An 18,636-nucleotide genomic window follows, 5' to 3' on the forward strand; every position below is an offset into this window, starting at 1 on the left:
GGCGACTGGCTGAGATGCGCAGATTGACAATGAACAGCACCCGCCTGTTCCTGTTCTTTGCAGCCTGGGAAAAACTCCGCGAGGGTGTGGAGGTTTGCTTTTGGTGATGCAAGCGGGAGAAAGGAACGTGTTTGCAGGTAAGAGAAGCTAAAGAGCGAGTTTGGCTGCCGGGAGCTTAATAATGCTCGTTGGTCAGTGCGATCAGAAGTTCTTTCCACTGACTTCATGAGACCTATTCGTTAAAGAGGCTGCAATCCTATGTAGACAGACTACATAGGAGGAGCAGCTTCCAATAGCGTAGCTGTGTTAGTCTGTGTTGAAACTATTTAGTGGTACCTCTAATAATGAACACATTTATTACAGTATAATACATGTGTTGGCCTTTAAAGTGCTACCAGACCCTTTTTGTTTGTTTTTACATAGGGGTGGTATTGTTATTACTAGTAGGACTTGTGGCTGGGTAAACATGTATAGATCTCTGTGTGTTTCAGATTGCAGCTTGATCAGGAGTAGTAACTGAATGTTTACGTTTTGTGGAAACACTCCCATTTAGTGGATTTCCCCCATATATATTGTTAATAACATAAGAGCCGTGCTGAATCACTCATGCAAATGGTCTGTCTAGTCCAGTATCCTGCTTCTAGTGGCCTGTCAGTTGCCTCTATAAAGCCTATAAGCAGGGATTGGTGGCAATGGTCCTATCCTGCTATTGCTCCACATCAATAGTATTCATGAGTTGACCATCATGAGTTAAAGTCATTGTTTGTTTGTTGTTGTTTTTTAATTGTTTTGTAAGACACCTTTATCTGTTTTGTTCAGAAATTAGCTTTGAAAGACATAATCATCACTGGAAACACTTAAACATTTCTCCCATGGTGAACCCACACACGGTACACCAGTCATCAAAGATATGATAAACATATAATGCTCTTCATTTTCAGATCTTAGTTTAAGGCAGAGATTTTTACGGATGGGAAAATCCTAATCCAATGTGTATCACTAAAACAAATACTTCTTAATATGGAACTTGGAATTAAAGGCTGCATTGATCTCAGAAGGTATGCAGTTCAACGCTTCTTGCATTTAGAATAGACAGGCTGGCAGTGATTCATTATGTGCTTTGTATTTGTATGGTCTATTTTCACTGAGCTATTTTGGTTTTTCCCCCTCTTAAGGTTTTTTTCTCTTTACAGTTTTTGTATTTTTTTCAAACCTTGTGGTTCTCCCAAGATTGCTGATGATAGCACCATTTTGGCTACAGGCAAATTATTTGTCTGTCTTCTAATGGATGAGTTCAGTGGTTGCATGAGGTAGCAAGTAGAATAAGATTTTGTTCTTTGTTTCTTTGCATATTTTTTCCATTATAAAATATGTACATGTGCCATTTAGGAATATGTTGGTGATGAAAATTTCTTCCCAACATGTACTTAAATTATGGAGTAAAACATGCTTGTATCTATAGCAGTAGAAAAGATTATTGTAAGAACTGTATTTTGTTTTCCCAGGTTCAACTCGCAGATTATGTACAGAATGTGAAGGCTTTTGTTTACCATGAAGAAAAGTAAAGGTCGGACATATCGAAACAGACAAAGAAAACAATCTAGAAGTTTCTCTTTGTGTTGTGGTAATGTGATTTTTTTAAAAAAAAAGTTAATTGATTCAATGAGACAATGTCATTACGTATTATTATTTGAGAGAGGGTTTTTCTAAGTACACTCTAAAAATATTCAAAAGAGCCATATCTTAACATGTGCTGGGCCATTGCATTTGGAACTCCCGGCCTATTGACAAAGGAGTATTGTATTCCTTTCAGTGCCTGCTTAGAACTTTTTTGTTCAGACAAACGCCTATCCAGACACATAGATATTGATGTGCTTGAATCTTTTTAGTTTGTTGCTGTTTTAATTGTTTTAATACTGTTTTTAGTTACATGTTTTTAACTGTTTTATTGATGATTTTGATTTTTTACAGTAAACTCAGAGATTTTTATAATCAAGCAGTATATAAATTTTGTTAAATAAATAAACAATTGTTTAAGATGTGGCATGCAAGCATTTACACCAGCCTTGCCCAAGCAGGTGCCCTCCGGATGTTTTGGATTACAACTCCCCATTAGCCCCAGCCAGCACAGGTTAATGGGAGGTGCAGTACAAAGCATCTGGAGGGCAACCTCTTGGGGAACGCTGATCTACACTCTTGCAGACTACTGTGTCATATTGGTCTTGAAGAAATGTTCTACCGCTGCCATGGGTAGATACACTGGACTGAGTTGTTGGGGGATATTTAATCCACCTTTGATACTGGGATTGTTTGTAAAAGCCAATTTACTGAACAGCAATTCTCACTGTATTCAGTGGGATTTACTCCCATGTAAAATATGCACAAGATTGCCACCTAAGCAATTAGTGAACCCCAATGGCATTCTGTGGTGTTTGTGGATAAATATATATAGGGCCAGCTGGGTGAGTAATATGGACACCTCTGCTAGTCTACCTGTTGATGCAGGTAGGAAGGAAGAATTCAGATCCTTGATCTATTTTCCCCTCAATGCAGAGCAACAGTGATATGATAGCTTTAGTAGTGAAGAGTTGAGTCCTGCTATTGTACTGCCAAGTTATTCTGCTAAGCCAAAATGCTTGGATTGCATGCTACAAATGTATAGTAGTTATGCTGCTATGAACTACCTTTTTTGTGAGTCAGCATGACTGAAAGTATGATAGATTTCTGTGTAATCCATTTTCCCCCCAGTAAATCTTAGCCACAAGCAGGAATATATACTACTTAAGAAATGGCTAAAAGGAAGAGGCTATGCAGATAATAAATTAAGGCCAGCACAATGTTCAGGTAATGTTATAATAGCTTTTTTTGCAAACTGTAGCCCTGTTTGGGTGTTCTGTTCAAATGTGAAACTATAGATGAGCAGGGAGAGCCTGGATGAGCACACTAAGCTTTCTGCTACCCGCACCCCTTCGCCATCCAGCAAGTCTCCCTGCCCAATTTAGAACCTTGATTATGCCTTCCATGAGTTTTTATGCTTTTGAAGCCTCTGCTGTCTTCTGCCCTATTTCCTTGGGCCTAAATAGTGTGTGTGTGGCTATATATTTATATACATCTATGCTATTGTTTTATATATGATTTTTACTGCATTGTGAGATGCTTTGAGGAAGCAATCCAAAAATTAAAGAAATAAATAATGCTGTGGGGAACATAGTGGTAGTGAACGTACATATTCTGGAACATAAAATTCTGGGGAACATAGTGGTAGTGATCATACATGTACCCCTTCTATGTTGTCTCTCTTTCCCTTCCCTAATTTCCTTGACAATTGGTTAATAAACTGTTGTAAGTTTCTGGAGAGCCTAGGAAAGAATTTCATTGCAACTTTCTCTCCTGTGTGTCTTCTAGAAACAGGAAGAGGACTGATGACCACAAAAGCTCTTCAGGTTTGTCTTTGTAAAAAAGGATCGGGTATACAACTTCTGGGCTAGACTGAGAATATGGTGGGGAAATATTCCTTGTGGTATTTTCATGTATAGTATTAACAACTTTGTAGCTGCCTTAAAATGGGCTTTACATTAGACTATACTGGATTCACAAAATTAAATTCTGAAGTGGTGGGTAAACAGAACAGCCATTTTTGAATAATTTATTCTGATGTATTTATTTATTGAAAGATTTCTAATCTGCACTTTCATGAAAGTATATCAAGTCAATATACAACATACAAAATATAACAAAATCAGTAAAATACCCATAAAAACATAATTAAAAGCATCAATAAAACACCAGCAGATATTGGTTGGTGAATTGTGAAGGACTGTCTAAACAATACAGTTTGCAGAAGGTGTCTAAAAGAAGTCAGGGATGGTTCCTGCTGAACCTCTGCTGATAGGATTCCACAGGGCAGATCCTACCACACTACTGAAGGCCAACCAAACCTCAGGGGCATGGGCAACCACCAGAAGTGCCCCGTCAGAGGATCTCAGTGGTAGAGGTGGAGCAAGGGATAATCCTACTGAGTTTTGTGGAGTGGTGTAAGGGTGGTTTTTTAAAGTCACTTGTGATACAAGTTACTGTGAATTATTTTGCTCCCATGGGTAATAATATCTGGTATTTTATCACATCGGGTGAAATGATGGACATAGGTGGTGGTCAGCTCCTGCTGGTGAATTTGCTAGAAATAGCAAGCATGTGAAATTAACAACATTGAAATAATGTTGTAATGATTTGACCACATTAAAAGCCAGAATGGGAGCTTGGATCCTAGAGCTGTATATTCATGCCTAAATATGTCTTCTAAAGAGCTGGAGAAAGGTGCTGATAACCACTTAAAGGCTATATAGTTCATTAACTATAGTTTTTACCCAACAATTTGAACTGAAATATGTTTGGGTTTTGCCAGTCATTCAAGACTCCATAGCACTGGGTAATAATAGTTGGTATCTAAAGTCTGGTGTTGTTGAACTAGTCCTAACATCTGTGTCATCTGCAAGCAACAACTTTCAGTGTTTTGAAAAACAGATTGAAGTTGGGTTATTAATTAATTATCTTAATGCCCTTTGTTAAGACATGGACAGGCCATACTAATTCTTGGTGTCATCAGGGCAATAATCTTTCTTGACCCAATAGATAATGTATGCATTATGACATACCTGATTGAGAAAAATGTATATTCACCCTATTTTTTTTTTTAATCATAGGCAGAAGAGTTGATTATTTCACTGCCTGAAAAATGCTTGCTCACCACTGATACTGTTCTTGAGAGCTACCTTGGGGAATATATTGTAAAGTAAGTTGATGGTTCATTAACACAATTTTGACATCTGTCTGTTGAGAATTCATAGATTTCTCACTTGAACCTATTCTTGGGATTCCACACTGTATATCTTTTCGTATTTATTTATTTATTTTATTTATTTAATTCAATTTTTATACCGCCCATAGCAAAGCTCTCAAGGCTGTGTACAACAAATTTGAATTGTTTCCATTGCTTTTAACACAGCCATACAGATAGGGAAATTATTTGATGGTACTACAAGCACATATATGAAGAGAACAGTGAAATAAAATATGTTCAGAGGAAAATCAAACATTTAGGCTACAACGCTAAACACACTTAACGTGGGAAATAAGCTCCAGCAATTGAACAGGACTTATTTTGAGGAAACATGCATAGGATTGTACTGCACAGAACATTTTTTATAATGGCTAACAAGGAAAAACAAGCACAGAAAAGAAAATTGATTTTTTTAAAAAAATTCTCTTTTCTGTGCTTTGTTTTTCTCTAGAATTCTTGATCAGTGTATATGCTAAAATTTAAAAATATAGAACTAATAGAAGCAGAAGAAAAATATTGCATAGGAGTAATTCAGAACAAGCTGTGGTTGCAATCTTATGCACACTTCCCTGGGAGTGTAAGCCCCATTGAACTCAATGAGACTTACTTCTGAGTAGCCATGAACATAAGAAGAGCCTGCTGGATCAGGCCAGTGGCCCATCTAGTCCAGCATCCTGTTCTCACAGTGGCCAACCAGATGCCCATGGGAAGCCCACAAGCAGGACCTGAGTGCACTCTCCCTTCCTGCGGCTTCCAGCAACTGGTTTTCAAAACCATGAGCAGGAGTGTAGCCAACATGGTGTGTGCCAGATGTTGTCGACTATAACTCCCATCATCTCTGACGTTTGGGGCGATGCTGCCTGCAGCTGATGAGAGTTGGTCCACAGCCTATGGAAAACCCATACTGGCTGCCCATGCTCTGGAGTGTACCCTTAGCATTTGCATACATGATGGTGACTAAGCAAGTTTTATGCCTTCTGAGCAGCTTTCTATGTTAATCCCAGCATGTAAACCTCCAAGGGTTTAGTCAAATGGATTTTGTGGAAATGTGTTTGCAGTTCTCATGCTTTTTTCTGCCTTTTTTTAATAGATGGAGGCCCCCCATTTCTCCTTTGATAGCACTGTGTACATTTTTAATAGCAGAAAAGTGTGCTCTTGAGAAGTCTCTGTGGAAGCCATACCTTGATCTCCTACCTGAAACATATACTTGTCCTGTTTGTTTGGAGCAAGAAACGGTGAACCTTTTTCCTGAGCCCTTAAAAAGAAAAGCCCTTGAGCAAAGAAAACTGGTCCAAGAGCTGTTTGCTTCGTCCCAGCATTTTTTCTTTTCCTTGCAACCTTTGTTTCGCACAGGTGTGGAGTCTGTTTTTAACTATAGTGCCTTTCAGTGGGCATGGTGCACAGTTAATACCAGAACGGTGTATATGAAACATTTGCAGAGGGACTGTTTTTCTAGAGAGCCAGATACGTATGCCTTGGCACCATACCTGGATCTGCTAAATCACAATCCAGCTGTCCAGGTGAGGTAACTCAGGTTGGGTTTCTGGAATATGTGCATAGGAAATTGGAATGGACAAGTTGAACATGCAGCAAAATGTTGCAGTATGGAGGGTTCCAGCCAGCCGTGCCTTCTTCAGGATACTTCATTTCATTACCCCTCTTTGTGTTGGCCACAATAAAATTCTATTATAATACTTTATTAAATTGATCTGTATGGTCTCCCTTTCTGCCAGAGCCCAGGCGAAGATAAAAGCGCCCTCCATTATACTGTTGATTACAGCACCTTAACTGTTGGAAGGCTTATTATGTTTAATGTGCACCTTTGAATATGAAGTAGATCAGCATTTGGTGCCCTTCAGATGTTTTGGGCTGCAAGTATCATCTGCCCCAGCCCCCATAACCAGTGACCAAGGATGATAGGTGTTGCTTAATCTTACAGCTATGGGGAAGGGAATTCTGACAACTAATGTTTCTGGTGGAATTTGGAGAGGGAGGAGGATTTTAGATATCCTAAAGGGTATTACTTACAGATAAAAAATGTAGGCAGTCATGTTGATTATTAGTCCAAACAGCAGAAGTAGCATAATACCTACTTTAGGGCCACCTAAAAAGCACAAAGTAGTGACTTAGGTTTCTAATTTCACAGAACTCTTTTGTTTAACATCCAGCTGGCAAACAGAAGTGAGAGATGTGGAGTATGAACATACAGTGCCTTGCAAAAGTACTCAGACCACTGGCCAGTGCTCTCATATTACTGAATTACAAGTGATACACTGTAATTTTGTTCTGTATGTTATTTTATTTTGAAACACTGAAAGTCAAAATCAATTATTGCAAGGTGACATTGGTTTTATGTTGGGAAATGTTTGTAAAAAACATAAAAACCTGAAACATGTTGCTTGCATAACTATTTGGCCTCTGTGTTGTGGAGGCTCCCAGTTTACACAGATGAAAGAAGGTGCCCTGTCAAGGACACAATTACCTTACCATTGGCCTTCACCTGTGAACCATTAAAGTTGCTGTCAGATTGTCAGGATAAAAACCCCACTGTTGAAGGATCATTGGTCAGGCTGTGGATCTGAAGGAAAATGAAGACCAAAGAGCATTCTACAGAAGTGAGAGATAATGTGATACAAATGCATAGATTAGGAAAAAGGTACAAACTAATAATATCCAGGTGTTTGGATATCCCAGTGAGTGCAGTAGGATCAATAATCTGGAAGTGGAAGCTGCATCACACCACCCAAGAAAGGCCATCCCTCAAAACTCAGCACTTGAACAAGAAGGAGACTTGTGAGAGAAGCACAGAGAGGCCAACAATCACTTTGAAGGAGCTACAGAGTTCAGTGGCTGGGAGTGGAGTAATGGTGCACCAGTCAACCATATCAAGAACTCTGCATAACACTGGCCTGTAAGGGAGGGTGTAAAGAAAGAAGCATTTACTCAAAAAGTACCATCTGAAAGCACATCTGGAGCTTGCCAGAAAGCATGAGAGTGCCCCAGCTGCAATGTGGGAAAAGGTTTTGTGGTCAGATGAGACCAAGATAGAGCTTTTTGGCCAAAACTCAAAGTGCTACATGTGGCACAAACCTAATGCTACCCATGCCTCAAAACATACCATCCCTACAGTAATGGTGGTGGCAGCAGCATCATGCTGGGGCATGTTTTTCATCAGCAGGGACTGGGCATCTTGTTAAAATGGAAAGAAGAATGGATGGAGCAAAATACAGGGAAATACTGCAAGAAAACCTGCTTCAGTCCACTCAAAAACAGGCTTGGGAGGAAATTCACTTTTCAGCAGGATAGTGATCCCAAGCACAAGGCCAAAGCAACATTGGAGTGGCTCAAGAACAAAAAGGTGAATATTCTACAGTGGCACAGTCAAAGTCCTGATCTCAATCCCATTGAGTATCTGGTGGTGGTCTTTGAAAATTGTGGTCCACAGGTGACGTCCAACCAACCTGAATGACCTGGGAGCAAATCTGCCAAGAAGAATCGGCCAAAATCCCTCCGACATTATGTGCAAAGCTGGTACATATCTACCCCAAAAGACTTAAAGCTGTTATTGCAGCAAAAAGTGGCTCTACTAAATATTAATGTTGGGTGTGTGCGAATACTTATGCAAGAATTCCTTTTTGGAATTGCCATACTGAGCAGGAGTGTGCCTATTTTCCTTCCACTTTCAAGGATTTCTATATGTGCCTTTTAATGGAATTGTTAGGTTGTGGCTGGACTAAAATCCACTCTGAGTAGCATGGTGTCGCTAACCCATCATCTCGGTCATCATGGAGAAAGGATCTCTCCTCCAGGTCTTTCCCTCAAGATCCATTTCTTTGGACTTCTTCCTGTGCCCATCCTCATCCACATTTATTTATTTATGTATTGGCTACTGTAAATTGTAAATTGTATTGTTTTATTGATGTATTTTGAAGTATTTTGATGTATTTATGTATTTTTATATTTGTGTTTTTTGGTAAGCCGCCTTGAGGGCCTTTTAGCCGAAAGGCGGGGTAGAAATAAACAACAACAATAATAACAACATGTTTCAATTTTTTATGTTCCTTGCAAACATTTCCCTACATAAAACCAATGTCACCTTACAATAATTGATTTTGACTTTCAGTGTTTCAAAATAAAATATACAGAATAAAATTACAATGTACCATTTGTAATTCAGTAATATGAGAGCATTGGTCAGGGGTCAGTGCTTTTGCAGGCACTCTATGTTGCATGGAAAAGGCCCAATTGAAACCCCATCTGCAATATGTGACAGTCATAAGGTGATAATTCAGCACATTCTTTGCAGACTAGGTTGGCTTGTGCTAGTTCAAATGATCTTTGGTTGCACCAAAGCACAATGGCACAAAGAAACAACAGCTATTCTCCCTTTGAATATATACAAACCAGCATATTTAGATCCATATCAGTCACAAATCAGGTTTAATCATTACTGTAGCCTCCTTCGCTTGTTCATCATGTAAATGGATTCTGTGTGATGAAAGGAAAGTGAAGATATACCTCCTGGGCCTACTCCGAACATGGTATGCTGTGCCTGCCCTGCCCCCAGTGTTCACATGTTGGGTGTGGATGTCTGCAAAGGGGCTTGTGAACAGCTGGGGGGCTTGTGATCAGCTATGTCATGATCACATAGAGTTCCTATGCATGAATTCATGCATAGACACCTCTTTGTAGACATCCGTTGACATCAGAGCCAGGAGATGTGGTCCTGTTTCTCTTGCATCACATGGGGCCCCTTCATGCAAATAAGATGTAAAGGGGATTTTGTGATGCACAACGGTGAGATGAAGCCAAACATGCAGCATATGCTCTGCCATTTAAGTTGTAAGTTTAGGGGAGACAGAATGCCTTTCCTGGATATTTTTTTTGCTTAATGTTATTTGCTATTTAATTTAATTTTTTGTACAATGCATTGCTTTATTGATATATTGCCTTGTTGATGTATTTTATATTTGTGTTTACTTTTTTTGTAAGCCGCCTTGAGGGCCTTTTGGCCAAAAGGTGGGATATAAACAAACATTAACATAACATTTATGTTAACATTTGCTGTGCCATTGTAACATGTTCACATTTGCTATTGACTTATGAAAACGTGCCAACTTAAAATGTAGCATTTGACCAGTAATCTAGAACAGTGGATGTAATCTATAGGACTGTCCAGATAAATTGCCTGTGAGTTACATTAAAAAGGAAACACTTCTGTACGGTATTTTGGACACTTGTACAGCTCATATCTGTAAAAGAACACTTTTTCTTCATCCAGTATTATGTACTTTGTGAGTGTAATCTACCAAGTACCAGGAATGCGGGGTTTGGTGGATTGTGCCCTTAGTAATGTGAACAATAGTAATTCACAAACAGCTTAAAACATGTTAGGCTTGATGTGTTTTCTTCTCATGAACTTTCTTTAAGATGAAAATGTATTGTTCTCTGCCTCTTCCTTCCTCTTCCAAGGTGAAAGCTGCATTTAATGAAAAGACAAAGTGTTATGAAATAAAAACACTTTCATGCTGTCAAAAATACAAAGAAGTATTTATTTGTTATGGCCCTCATGATAATCAGCGTCTGCTTCTAGAATATGGTTTTGTTGCCATCCATAATCCACACAGCACTGTACATGTTGGGACAGGTAAGGCCATGGTTTAATCTTGGCATTGATGGGTAATACAGTTTTTTTGGAGGCTTAGGACAGGGCCAACCTGCCACTCAATGGGTGGAGCTTTGAATTCCATTTTTTTGTTAAGTGTTCCTGCTACCACTTGCAGATAGCCCTCATCTGTAGCAGCCTGACTTTAGCTCAGCTTCCTTGCATGATGCCTCTTGGGCAAGGGTGTCTTTGAACAGTAACGAAGGCGATGCATCATGAAGTAAACTGTGGTAAGACAAGAGTGAGGTTCTTTACTTACTACTATTAGTGGCGGCATTGCTGGTCTTCCAAGCCCTGCTCTCTCATCCTTGCCCATCCCCACAACTGGCCTCTTAACATGGTTGGGCAGAAGGCAGATCAGGATGTACTGGTAAATCTCTGAATGATTTGTGATAGATCAGCAAGGGCCAGTTCTTTAACATTAGACAACAACAAGAAGGCATGTTTTTCACCTTAAGGCTGCTGAAACAAAGCCCAGGAGTCCTTTGAACTGTGAGCTGAGTTCAGTTCTGGTACTAAAAACAAGTCCCTAGGCTTAAAATGTGCTCAGAGGCCCCTGCTGTTTAATGCTAACTATATATCTTTAGTACCATTGTCTGGTCAGTAGGTCTTCAGTTTCTGGTGAAAAGCCAAGAAGATTTGGCAAGCCTAAAATGTGTCAAATCAACAAGCTTGAAAGGTGTCAAAGTAGATTCGAAAAGCAAAGTAGATCTGCCCACGCCTGGTTTATAACACAGAATTATAGGGATGCCATCAACATCCTCTAGAGCTGAGAGCTGATATTATCCTGGTACACACACTATCCTGGCATTGTGGAGCCATAGCAATGCCACTCATTTCCATGCCTCTGGGGGGAAGCTACCATGAGGACCCCTTCAGTGTGCTCCAGGACTTCTCACATTACCCCAGTGGTTTGGGTAGGAGTGTTGTGGCTAAGGCGTTCTCGCAGCTGAGTTAGGATTGCCAATTCTCAGAACTGGTTATTCTGCTACTTGGACTGGGTGGGCAAACCCAATGCATGTCCAGGGGTAGAGCTTGCTGAAAATGTTTTGTTCCTCTCAGGTGTCCAGCTGACAAGTCCTGTGCCATCATACACTCCCATCCTTGTGTGACATCCGACCCCCATGGTTCAATCACCATCCACACAATTGATGGATTTAGTTGGAAGGAGAAGGTATATAGAACCAGTGTGGACACCCTAACCCTGGTTACAAGATAGTGAGGGGCTGAGGATTGCACACTCCTTCTCTGATGAGAATCCCCCTTGCCTGGCCATCCTTAACTATGGCTCTATGTTACATCAGCACTAAAAGTTATCTGCTGTTAGCACTAATGAGGTTCCATCTTAACTAGGGAAGCAGCCTCAAATCTTGGTTAAGAGAACTCACTTAACTTTCTTTCACTCAGTGTTTGTATTTTGTTGAGTTTTAGCTGTTATTTTTCACATTCTGTATTTAATGCTTCTGTGTTTGCGTGCAAGGTGCTGTTTGCACTTGTCAGCAGATAGTATTTTAATGGTGTTACTTGAACTTGGTGAAGGAAAGGATTATAAATCAATTAAATAATAACTCTGTTATTAAATAAAAACATACACACACTCTGGAGAAATATGAGCCGGAGGCAAACTCCCAGTCTTTATTGTGTGATCTGCTGCTTTTAAAATAGCAGCAGCTTTGGGGTTTTGTTTCTTTATTTTGCTTTCTGGTTGACTTTTTTAATTTCAAATTTTCCACAAGTAGGTTGGAGCCACGTATATATATTGGTTTTTTGTTTGGGTAAGCCTACTCAGACATATAATTTTATTATGTATATCTGTTCTAAAACTTTTGATTTTATCTTATAATAAATTTTATTATGTCTACTTGTGTTTAAAGTTTGATTTTATCAGTATGTTCTTATGAATATTTTATATTGTTTTTGGTAACCCTCTTAAACGTTTGTCTGATGAAAAGTATATAAAGCTTGTCAAATTAAAAAAAGGTGTTGGAATATTTCTCTTGCCTTTTAGGTTAAGTGCCATCCCAAGGTGACTTAAAATACATCCCCTGCCTTCAAAGCAAACATAAAATGGCAATGTCCCATTCCACCAAAATGCATGCCTTTTAAACAAGTGTGTATATACTCTCTCTCACTAGACACATCCACACCATGCATTTAAAGCACTCTTATACCACTTGAGCAGTCATGGCTTCCCGCAAGGAATCTTGGGAACTGTAGTTTGTCACAGAACTACAATTCCAAGCACTCTTTAACAAACTACAGTTCCCAGGATTCTTTGGGAGAAACCATGACTCCTCAAGTGCTATAAGAATGCTTTGCCAGTATGGTATGGATGTGACCGCACTTTGCCTCCTCTGGAGGTGGGAAAACCTGCTTTTCATTCTTGTCCAGCAACCACTCTGTGTGTGTGGGGGCAGGTGGGGGCGGGTCCAGGGTCAGATGCCCCCAAAGCCGGCCTAGTCAGTCACTTCAAATAATTCTAGTGTAACACCCAACCACAAGTGAGAGTATGTTGTGGTTTTGTTTTCTAAAAACTTTTAGTGGAAAACTTAATGATAGTTAGCATGCTAGAAATACATTAAATGCTTTTCTTTGTTACTATAACTATTATAACAGTTTGGCTTACATGTTTTTTCTTTAGATACCTTGCTTAAATACCTCCTTGCAGAAGACAAGCAGAAGCAGATGAAACTTTCTATTTTAAGAGAACACAAACTTTTAGAGTTAAGTATGAATAAGTTTAAAGGGTTTCGAACCAAAATTGCCTCACTTCTGTGCTTTTGTGTTTATAATTTCAGTTCTTTTTCAGGCCAGTAAAGAAGATCAGTTAGGATAATTTGATCAGTGGGTGTCTCATGGTTAAACCTTACAGAAAAAATGGATAAAAGATAAGTAAAATCCTTTTTAACAGGTGCCAACAGGATATGGGACACATGCCCCTATTCATCCTGTCCGATAAGTTGGGGCTACAGTAGCAGCTACAATAAATCCCAAGAATTATAAGAGCCTTGCTGGACCAGATCAAGAGTCCATGTAGCCTAGCGTTCTGTTTCCAACAAAGGGCAGTCAGGACAAAGGCAACAGCTCTCCCTCTTGTATGTTCATAGCATATGACATTCAAAGGTACAGTGTTTCTGAATATAAACATGGAAGCTCCATTTGGCTACTTGGTTATCATGCCTAATAGCCATTGATAGACACAAGTAGCATTAAATTGTCACAATTCATCTTTATTTTAAACATCCAATTTAAGTATTGGATATCTGGATTGATAGAAGGAGACTGTCCATGTTTGTCCCAGAACAACTTAGGATCATGATGCATGACAGGACACTTCTCCACATATCAGCCTGTCTGGATTGGTATCAGTGGAGGAAGGGGGGCTGATTGCAGTCTTAGAGTGTGGCTTGCCATATTGAGATGCAAGACAGGGCCTTTTTGGTGATTGTGCTATGACTCTGGAACTCCATTGTTGGTCTTCTTCCAGTTAGTTAAGACCAATCTGTTCTTTCATGCCTTTGAAGGAGTAGGTAAGCCTATCCTGAGTATTTCGGCTTCCCTGTAATTGTACTGAGCGGTTTATATAGATCTGGTTTTAAACTGTGTCAAAACTATCCTTATTTTTTAGGTTTCTTAGAATTCCTGAGCAACGCTGGGTTTGAGGCTGCTAGTGTGAAATACACTGGATTTAGATTTTTTAAAAAATAATTTGCTGTTTTTCATCTCTAGCAATCTGACATTTGGTTGGGATGGACCATCTTGGAGGCTTCTTACGGCTCTCAAGCTGCTATGTCTCGAAACAGACCAATTGTAAGTTGCAAATGTTTGCTAAACATGACTGTTAATGTAGAAGTTTCATTTGCGAATGCAACTATTTCACTTTGTCTGGCGTCTGGTTCAGAAATGTGATACATAAAAATGTGTTTAAATCTCTTGGTTGTAGTACCTCCTGGAAGAAAGTGCTGCTTGGTGGTGTCATTTCAGAGAGCAATGAAAAGAAGAGTTTGGATCTCGTAGCAAAAATATGTGTGTCATTGATAGAGGAGACTCGGCATGCCCTTCAGAAGGTATTTATTTGAATGATTTGCCTGCTGCTGTAACACAAGGTTTAGGGAATTCACTGTAGTACATTGAAAACCACATACAACCCCCCCCCCCGTTAAGCTTAAAGAGCAGCAGGAGCTTCCAGTGACTGAAAAATCCTCATACTGACATCCACCATAGCAGCTGCTAAAAGTCAGTCCCAGAAAATGAAGGTGTTTCATTAAAAGTTGGAAGGGGTCCCATTAGTCATGTAGATCATCCTCCTGCTTGATGCAAGAAACCCAGAACTAGAGTATCCCCAAGAGATGTCTGTATAGGCTCTGTCTGAACGCTTCCAGGGAGGGAGAGCCAGCTGTGGTTCCAGCTAATTGGTTTCCATTGTCAAACTTCTAGTGGTAGATGGGGTGTGTGTGTGGCGGTGGCGGTGGCGGTGGCTGCACTGCTCACCTATCCTTCTTCCAGCTGAGTCGCTGCTGCATCCTGGGACAGAGAGAGGGAGGAACGAGGTTGGAATGGTGCCACTGCACCAGTGGAGCCAATCTGGTGGCCCCGTTCATGCATTTGCACCACAATGACCTTGCCGCTGTATCCCCCATCTCTGTGTGTAGCAGTGACTTAGCTGGAGAGAGGTCAAGTGAGCAGACCAGCCCTACCACACTGTCTGCTACTGCAAACTGTTTTTACCGTTCAAGAATTTTCTTCTAAAGTTTAACCAGAATCTGCCCTCCTTTTACTGAACACTTGGCTTAGATAAGTTTTCAAGAAAGCATTCCGTAATTGTGGAGGAGCCATGAATATTGCTTCTCTGCACTCCTTAATCCTAAGTGGGTGGGGAAACTCCAGGCCTCCCACTCTGGCCATTGGAGCTCTCCCAAGGCCACACCCCTCACTGGCCCTGCTTCTCACCCCAAATATTTGTACCTGGCTCGAATGTGTCCTTGAACTCCAATAATGCTTCTTGCTTGTCTGGATGAACACATCTGTGAGTGTGTGTAGAAACTTACCTATTGCACACAGGTGACATTTACATTTAATGCTCTGGTCACTTTTGCCTCTGATGCTGCTCATCACTGGCATGTGATACCTGGAATGTTGCCCAAAAGCGAATGTGGCTGTCGAGTTGACAAAGGTTCCCCATTCACAATCATAAAGATTGGAGACAAAGATGGGATGATCCAGAAGATGTTCTTTATGTCAGAGATTGGAATGTGAGATTCTGTAGTCCTGAAACAAAGGTAGTCATTTTGCTAGAAGGGTAAAGTAAATGAAATTCTATTCACTAATTGTGCAAGTAATAAATCTGTGAGAGTTTGATACTTATTTGGAGGAAGTCAGGATAACCTAGATTCAACACTAAGAAAACTGGATGTTGGAGCCGTGTCAATATTGTAAATTAAACAGATTTGCACATTATTGCTTGTTTTACAATGTTTCTTTATCATCTGCTAGTCATGGAAAGAGACAAGGAGCTTTGTAAGAAAGTGAAACCTTAAAGAAACTGTCTCCATCTGATTATTCATTTACTTGCATATTATTTATATCCTACTTTTTAAAGTGAGCCTCCGCAGAGTGGCTTACAACTTAACAAATACAAATATCATTTAAAGCAATTACAATAATTAAACAAATTCTTAAAAGCTGCTAACAATAATTAGAAAAACAAAGCAGCAGTGGTTAAAAATTAAAGCCAGTTCAGCACTTTAATTAAAACAGCAATAGTATAAAACAGTAAAAAAAAACCAGCACAGCACTTTCTTTTAAAGTGAATTGGAATAAAAAAGTTTTCAAAGCTGGTTTAAAAGATGAAAGAAGGGACCATATGTATATCCCTTGGGAGAAAAATCCATAGATGCTAGCCTACCACTGAAAAGTGCCTGCCAATTTCAGCTTCTGAGATTTCATGTTATGTAGTCTTTTAGGGACTAGAACTTTTTTTTAAAAAGTAAAGCTGACATTTTTAACATGTTGAATTCTGTGTCCAATTCCAAATTCTGTACTTTTGGAGCTGGGCCCAGAGAGGAAGTGATTGGAATTGGCTTGATGATATTAGGCAAAGATCAATAATTTGAGGCTTACTTGTTATTGGTAAGGCAAAGCAATATTTATATCCATCCTTTTTTGAGTTGGGCTTACTAGCAAGGCTCACATAATATAGTCAGATTGGCCCTGAATTCCCTATGGGGAACTATTATGCTTGTAAGCCCATGCTGTATTGCTGTGTTAAACAGAATTTGTTGGCTCAGTGTGTTTGGCTATGAAGGTCCCCTTCTCCTGCCTTGTGCATTGTGTTAGACTGGGGGGATCCCTTCAATTCCATCCAGTCCTTCAGGGCTTCATAAGATAAAATAAGGTTGAGGATCTTGGTGCTTACCTCAAACACCCCTCTTGTTGCAGCAATAGATAGGCATTTCACCATTCATTTTGCTTTTTAAAGAAAGCAATTTCTCACCTTCATAGATATGCAGATAGATTTTAAAATCTAAGACCAGCGCCTGGTGAAACTAAAGAAGCTAGAGTGGAGCAGGACTGGACCTCTGTTCTAGTGGCCAGTGGGCTTTCACAAATCCTGGGCCTGGCTATGACACAGAATAAGTCACCTTGAAATGAGCAAATATATGTAGATTGGTTTAATTTGCATAATTTATGTGCTGTGCCAAATTCATGTTCAGAACCTCGATTTTTAAAATTAGTTTAAGTCCATGACTTTAATCTTCACTAATATTCAATGAGCAAATGTTTTAATGTTGAGATTTTATTAATGATATTTTTACTGTTTTACTTTTTTCAGGTTTCTCTATTAAAAAGTGATTATTTGCATCTTGCAAGCCAACTAACTTTGGTTGAGGCATTGCATACAGAAGATCTAAAGATCTTGCAATTGTCAGCTGAGGTTCTTCAGTGTTTACATTCCACCACAACTTGATCTCCTTGGAACAGAATTACATCTCTGCCTTTCTTTGCAAAGTGGGCACAGGGAGGCTTCCAATACCTTGCGTAGAACAGTACAACAGTAAAATAATTTAGAATCAAGTAAGGGTGCCATATAAAATGGTTGAGATGTGGAAAACACTGTCACAGATTCTAAGAGTTACCATTAAATGGGGAAGAAAATGCTTGCTGGAACAAGCCAGTTTTAAAAGTGGGCATTGAGAGAGCCAGTTGCACATACCTGGGGAGGTCATTCCATAGTCTAGGTGCCATAATAAAGAAGGTATAATAAAGAAGTCTTTAATCCCCACCTGCCAAATCTCATTCAGAAGAAGATACTCTGAAGATGAGCAAAGTTCCGTTGTGATTGTTCATGCAGAAGAGAGAATTTCAGTTTTCTGTTAGAACCCCTATGAACAAGGATGAATTATAAACGTTAAGAAAGCGGCATCCATGAGAACGTGGCCATTTTTAATTTGGACTGTTTGCTTGTTGATTGTTAGAGGAATTTGTCAGAGCTCATCAGAGCTGTGCTCAGTGTTCACTCTAAAGAAAGTAATTTTTCTCCATCTGCTTATGTGGCTTAACAAATCCCCCAATCTTAGTCTTTTTAACATTTGCCCTTATGCATCTGGAAGTGATCAGACAGCAGCTACCATAATGCAAGACTAAATATTTTTCTGGGATTTAGCATTTGCTGCCAACTGTATTTTTTTAAAAAAGGACAAAAGGAATGGTATGTTGTACAATGTTAACTTTGAAATCCTGTACTGAAGTGAAACGTACAGGAGAAACAATGGATTTAGATGTAGTAAAGTTCTACATTGTTATGCCAATGGAGGCCACTGTGTTTTATCCTGCCCTTCCGAGTTATTACTAGTAAGGTGCTCATGAAAAAAGGGGGGAGGGGGGAGATCTCAGAAGCTCCCTTGATATCATTTTACAGCTATCATTAGAATGGTTTTTAGTTTCCCAGCTTCAGCTATAAAATGTGGGAATCATTCATCTTGGGTTAGTGCTTTTAGACCTGTCTATTCAGGAAAAGATAAGATAGTATCAACTTTCAAACTCTGTTAATTAAAGCTTTTAAGTACATTATGAATGAAATGTCAAAAGATGACACTCACTAAGGGGAAAGATCTGTAAGTGATGTCTTTAAGGA

At 39.5% G+C, this 18,636-nt stretch overlaps 1 protein-coding gene across 3 annotated transcripts; it reads left to right on the forward strand.

Moving 5' to 3' along the window:
- The first annotated feature begins 18 nt into the window (after positions 1-18).
- On the forward strand, positions 19-18,310 carry SETD4 (SET domain containing 4). Of its 3 annotated transcripts, XM_061627710.1 has the most exons (12): positions 19-137; positions 942-1,058; positions 1,506-1,624; positions 2,749-2,844; positions 3,406-3,443; positions 4,701-4,789; positions 5,928-6,357; positions 10,310-10,484; positions 13,144-13,225; positions 14,232-14,312; positions 14,446-14,569; positions 17,335-18,310. In XM_061627710.1, the coding sequence occupies exons 3-12, from the start codon at positions 1,552-1,554 to the stop codon at positions 17,467-17,469; spliced, it is 1,323 nt and encodes a 440-aa protein (XP_061483694.1). In that variant the 5' UTR covers positions 19-137; positions 942-1,058; positions 1,506-1,551; the 3' UTR covers positions 17,470-18,310. The 3 variants fall into 3 exon arrangements, with proteins under 3 accessions (XP_061483694.1, XP_061483696.1, XP_061483695.1); XM_061627712.1 differs by lacking the exon at positions 2,749-2,844; XM_061627711.1 differs by lacking the exon at positions 942-1,058.
- The last annotated feature ends 326 nt before the right edge of the window (positions 18,311-18,636 follow it).

The sequence above is a fragment of the Rhineura floridana genome, chromosome 5 (genome assembly GCF_030035675.1).
Source record: "Rhineura floridana isolate rRhiFlo1 chromosome 5, rRhiFlo1.hap2, whole genome shotgun sequence".
Classification (NCBI taxonomy): Eukaryota; Metazoa; Chordata; class Lepidosauria; order Squamata; family Rhineuridae; genus Rhineura; species Rhineura floridana.

Bases quoted from the DNA above. Each gene is read 5' to 3' on its own strand.
- SETD4 (XM_061627710.1), top strand. From the start codon at position 1,552: ATGAAGAAAAGTAAAGGTCGGACATATCGAAACAGACAAAGAAAACAA. The intron at 13,226-14,231 runs GTTAAGTATGAA...TTTCATCTCTAG, and splicing joins AGAGAACACAAACTTTTAGA to CAATCTGACATTTGGTTGGG. The intron at 14,570-17,334 runs GTATTTATTTGA...TACTTTTTTCAG, and splicing joins CTCGGCATGCCCTTCAGAAG to GTTTCTCTATTAAAAAGTGA.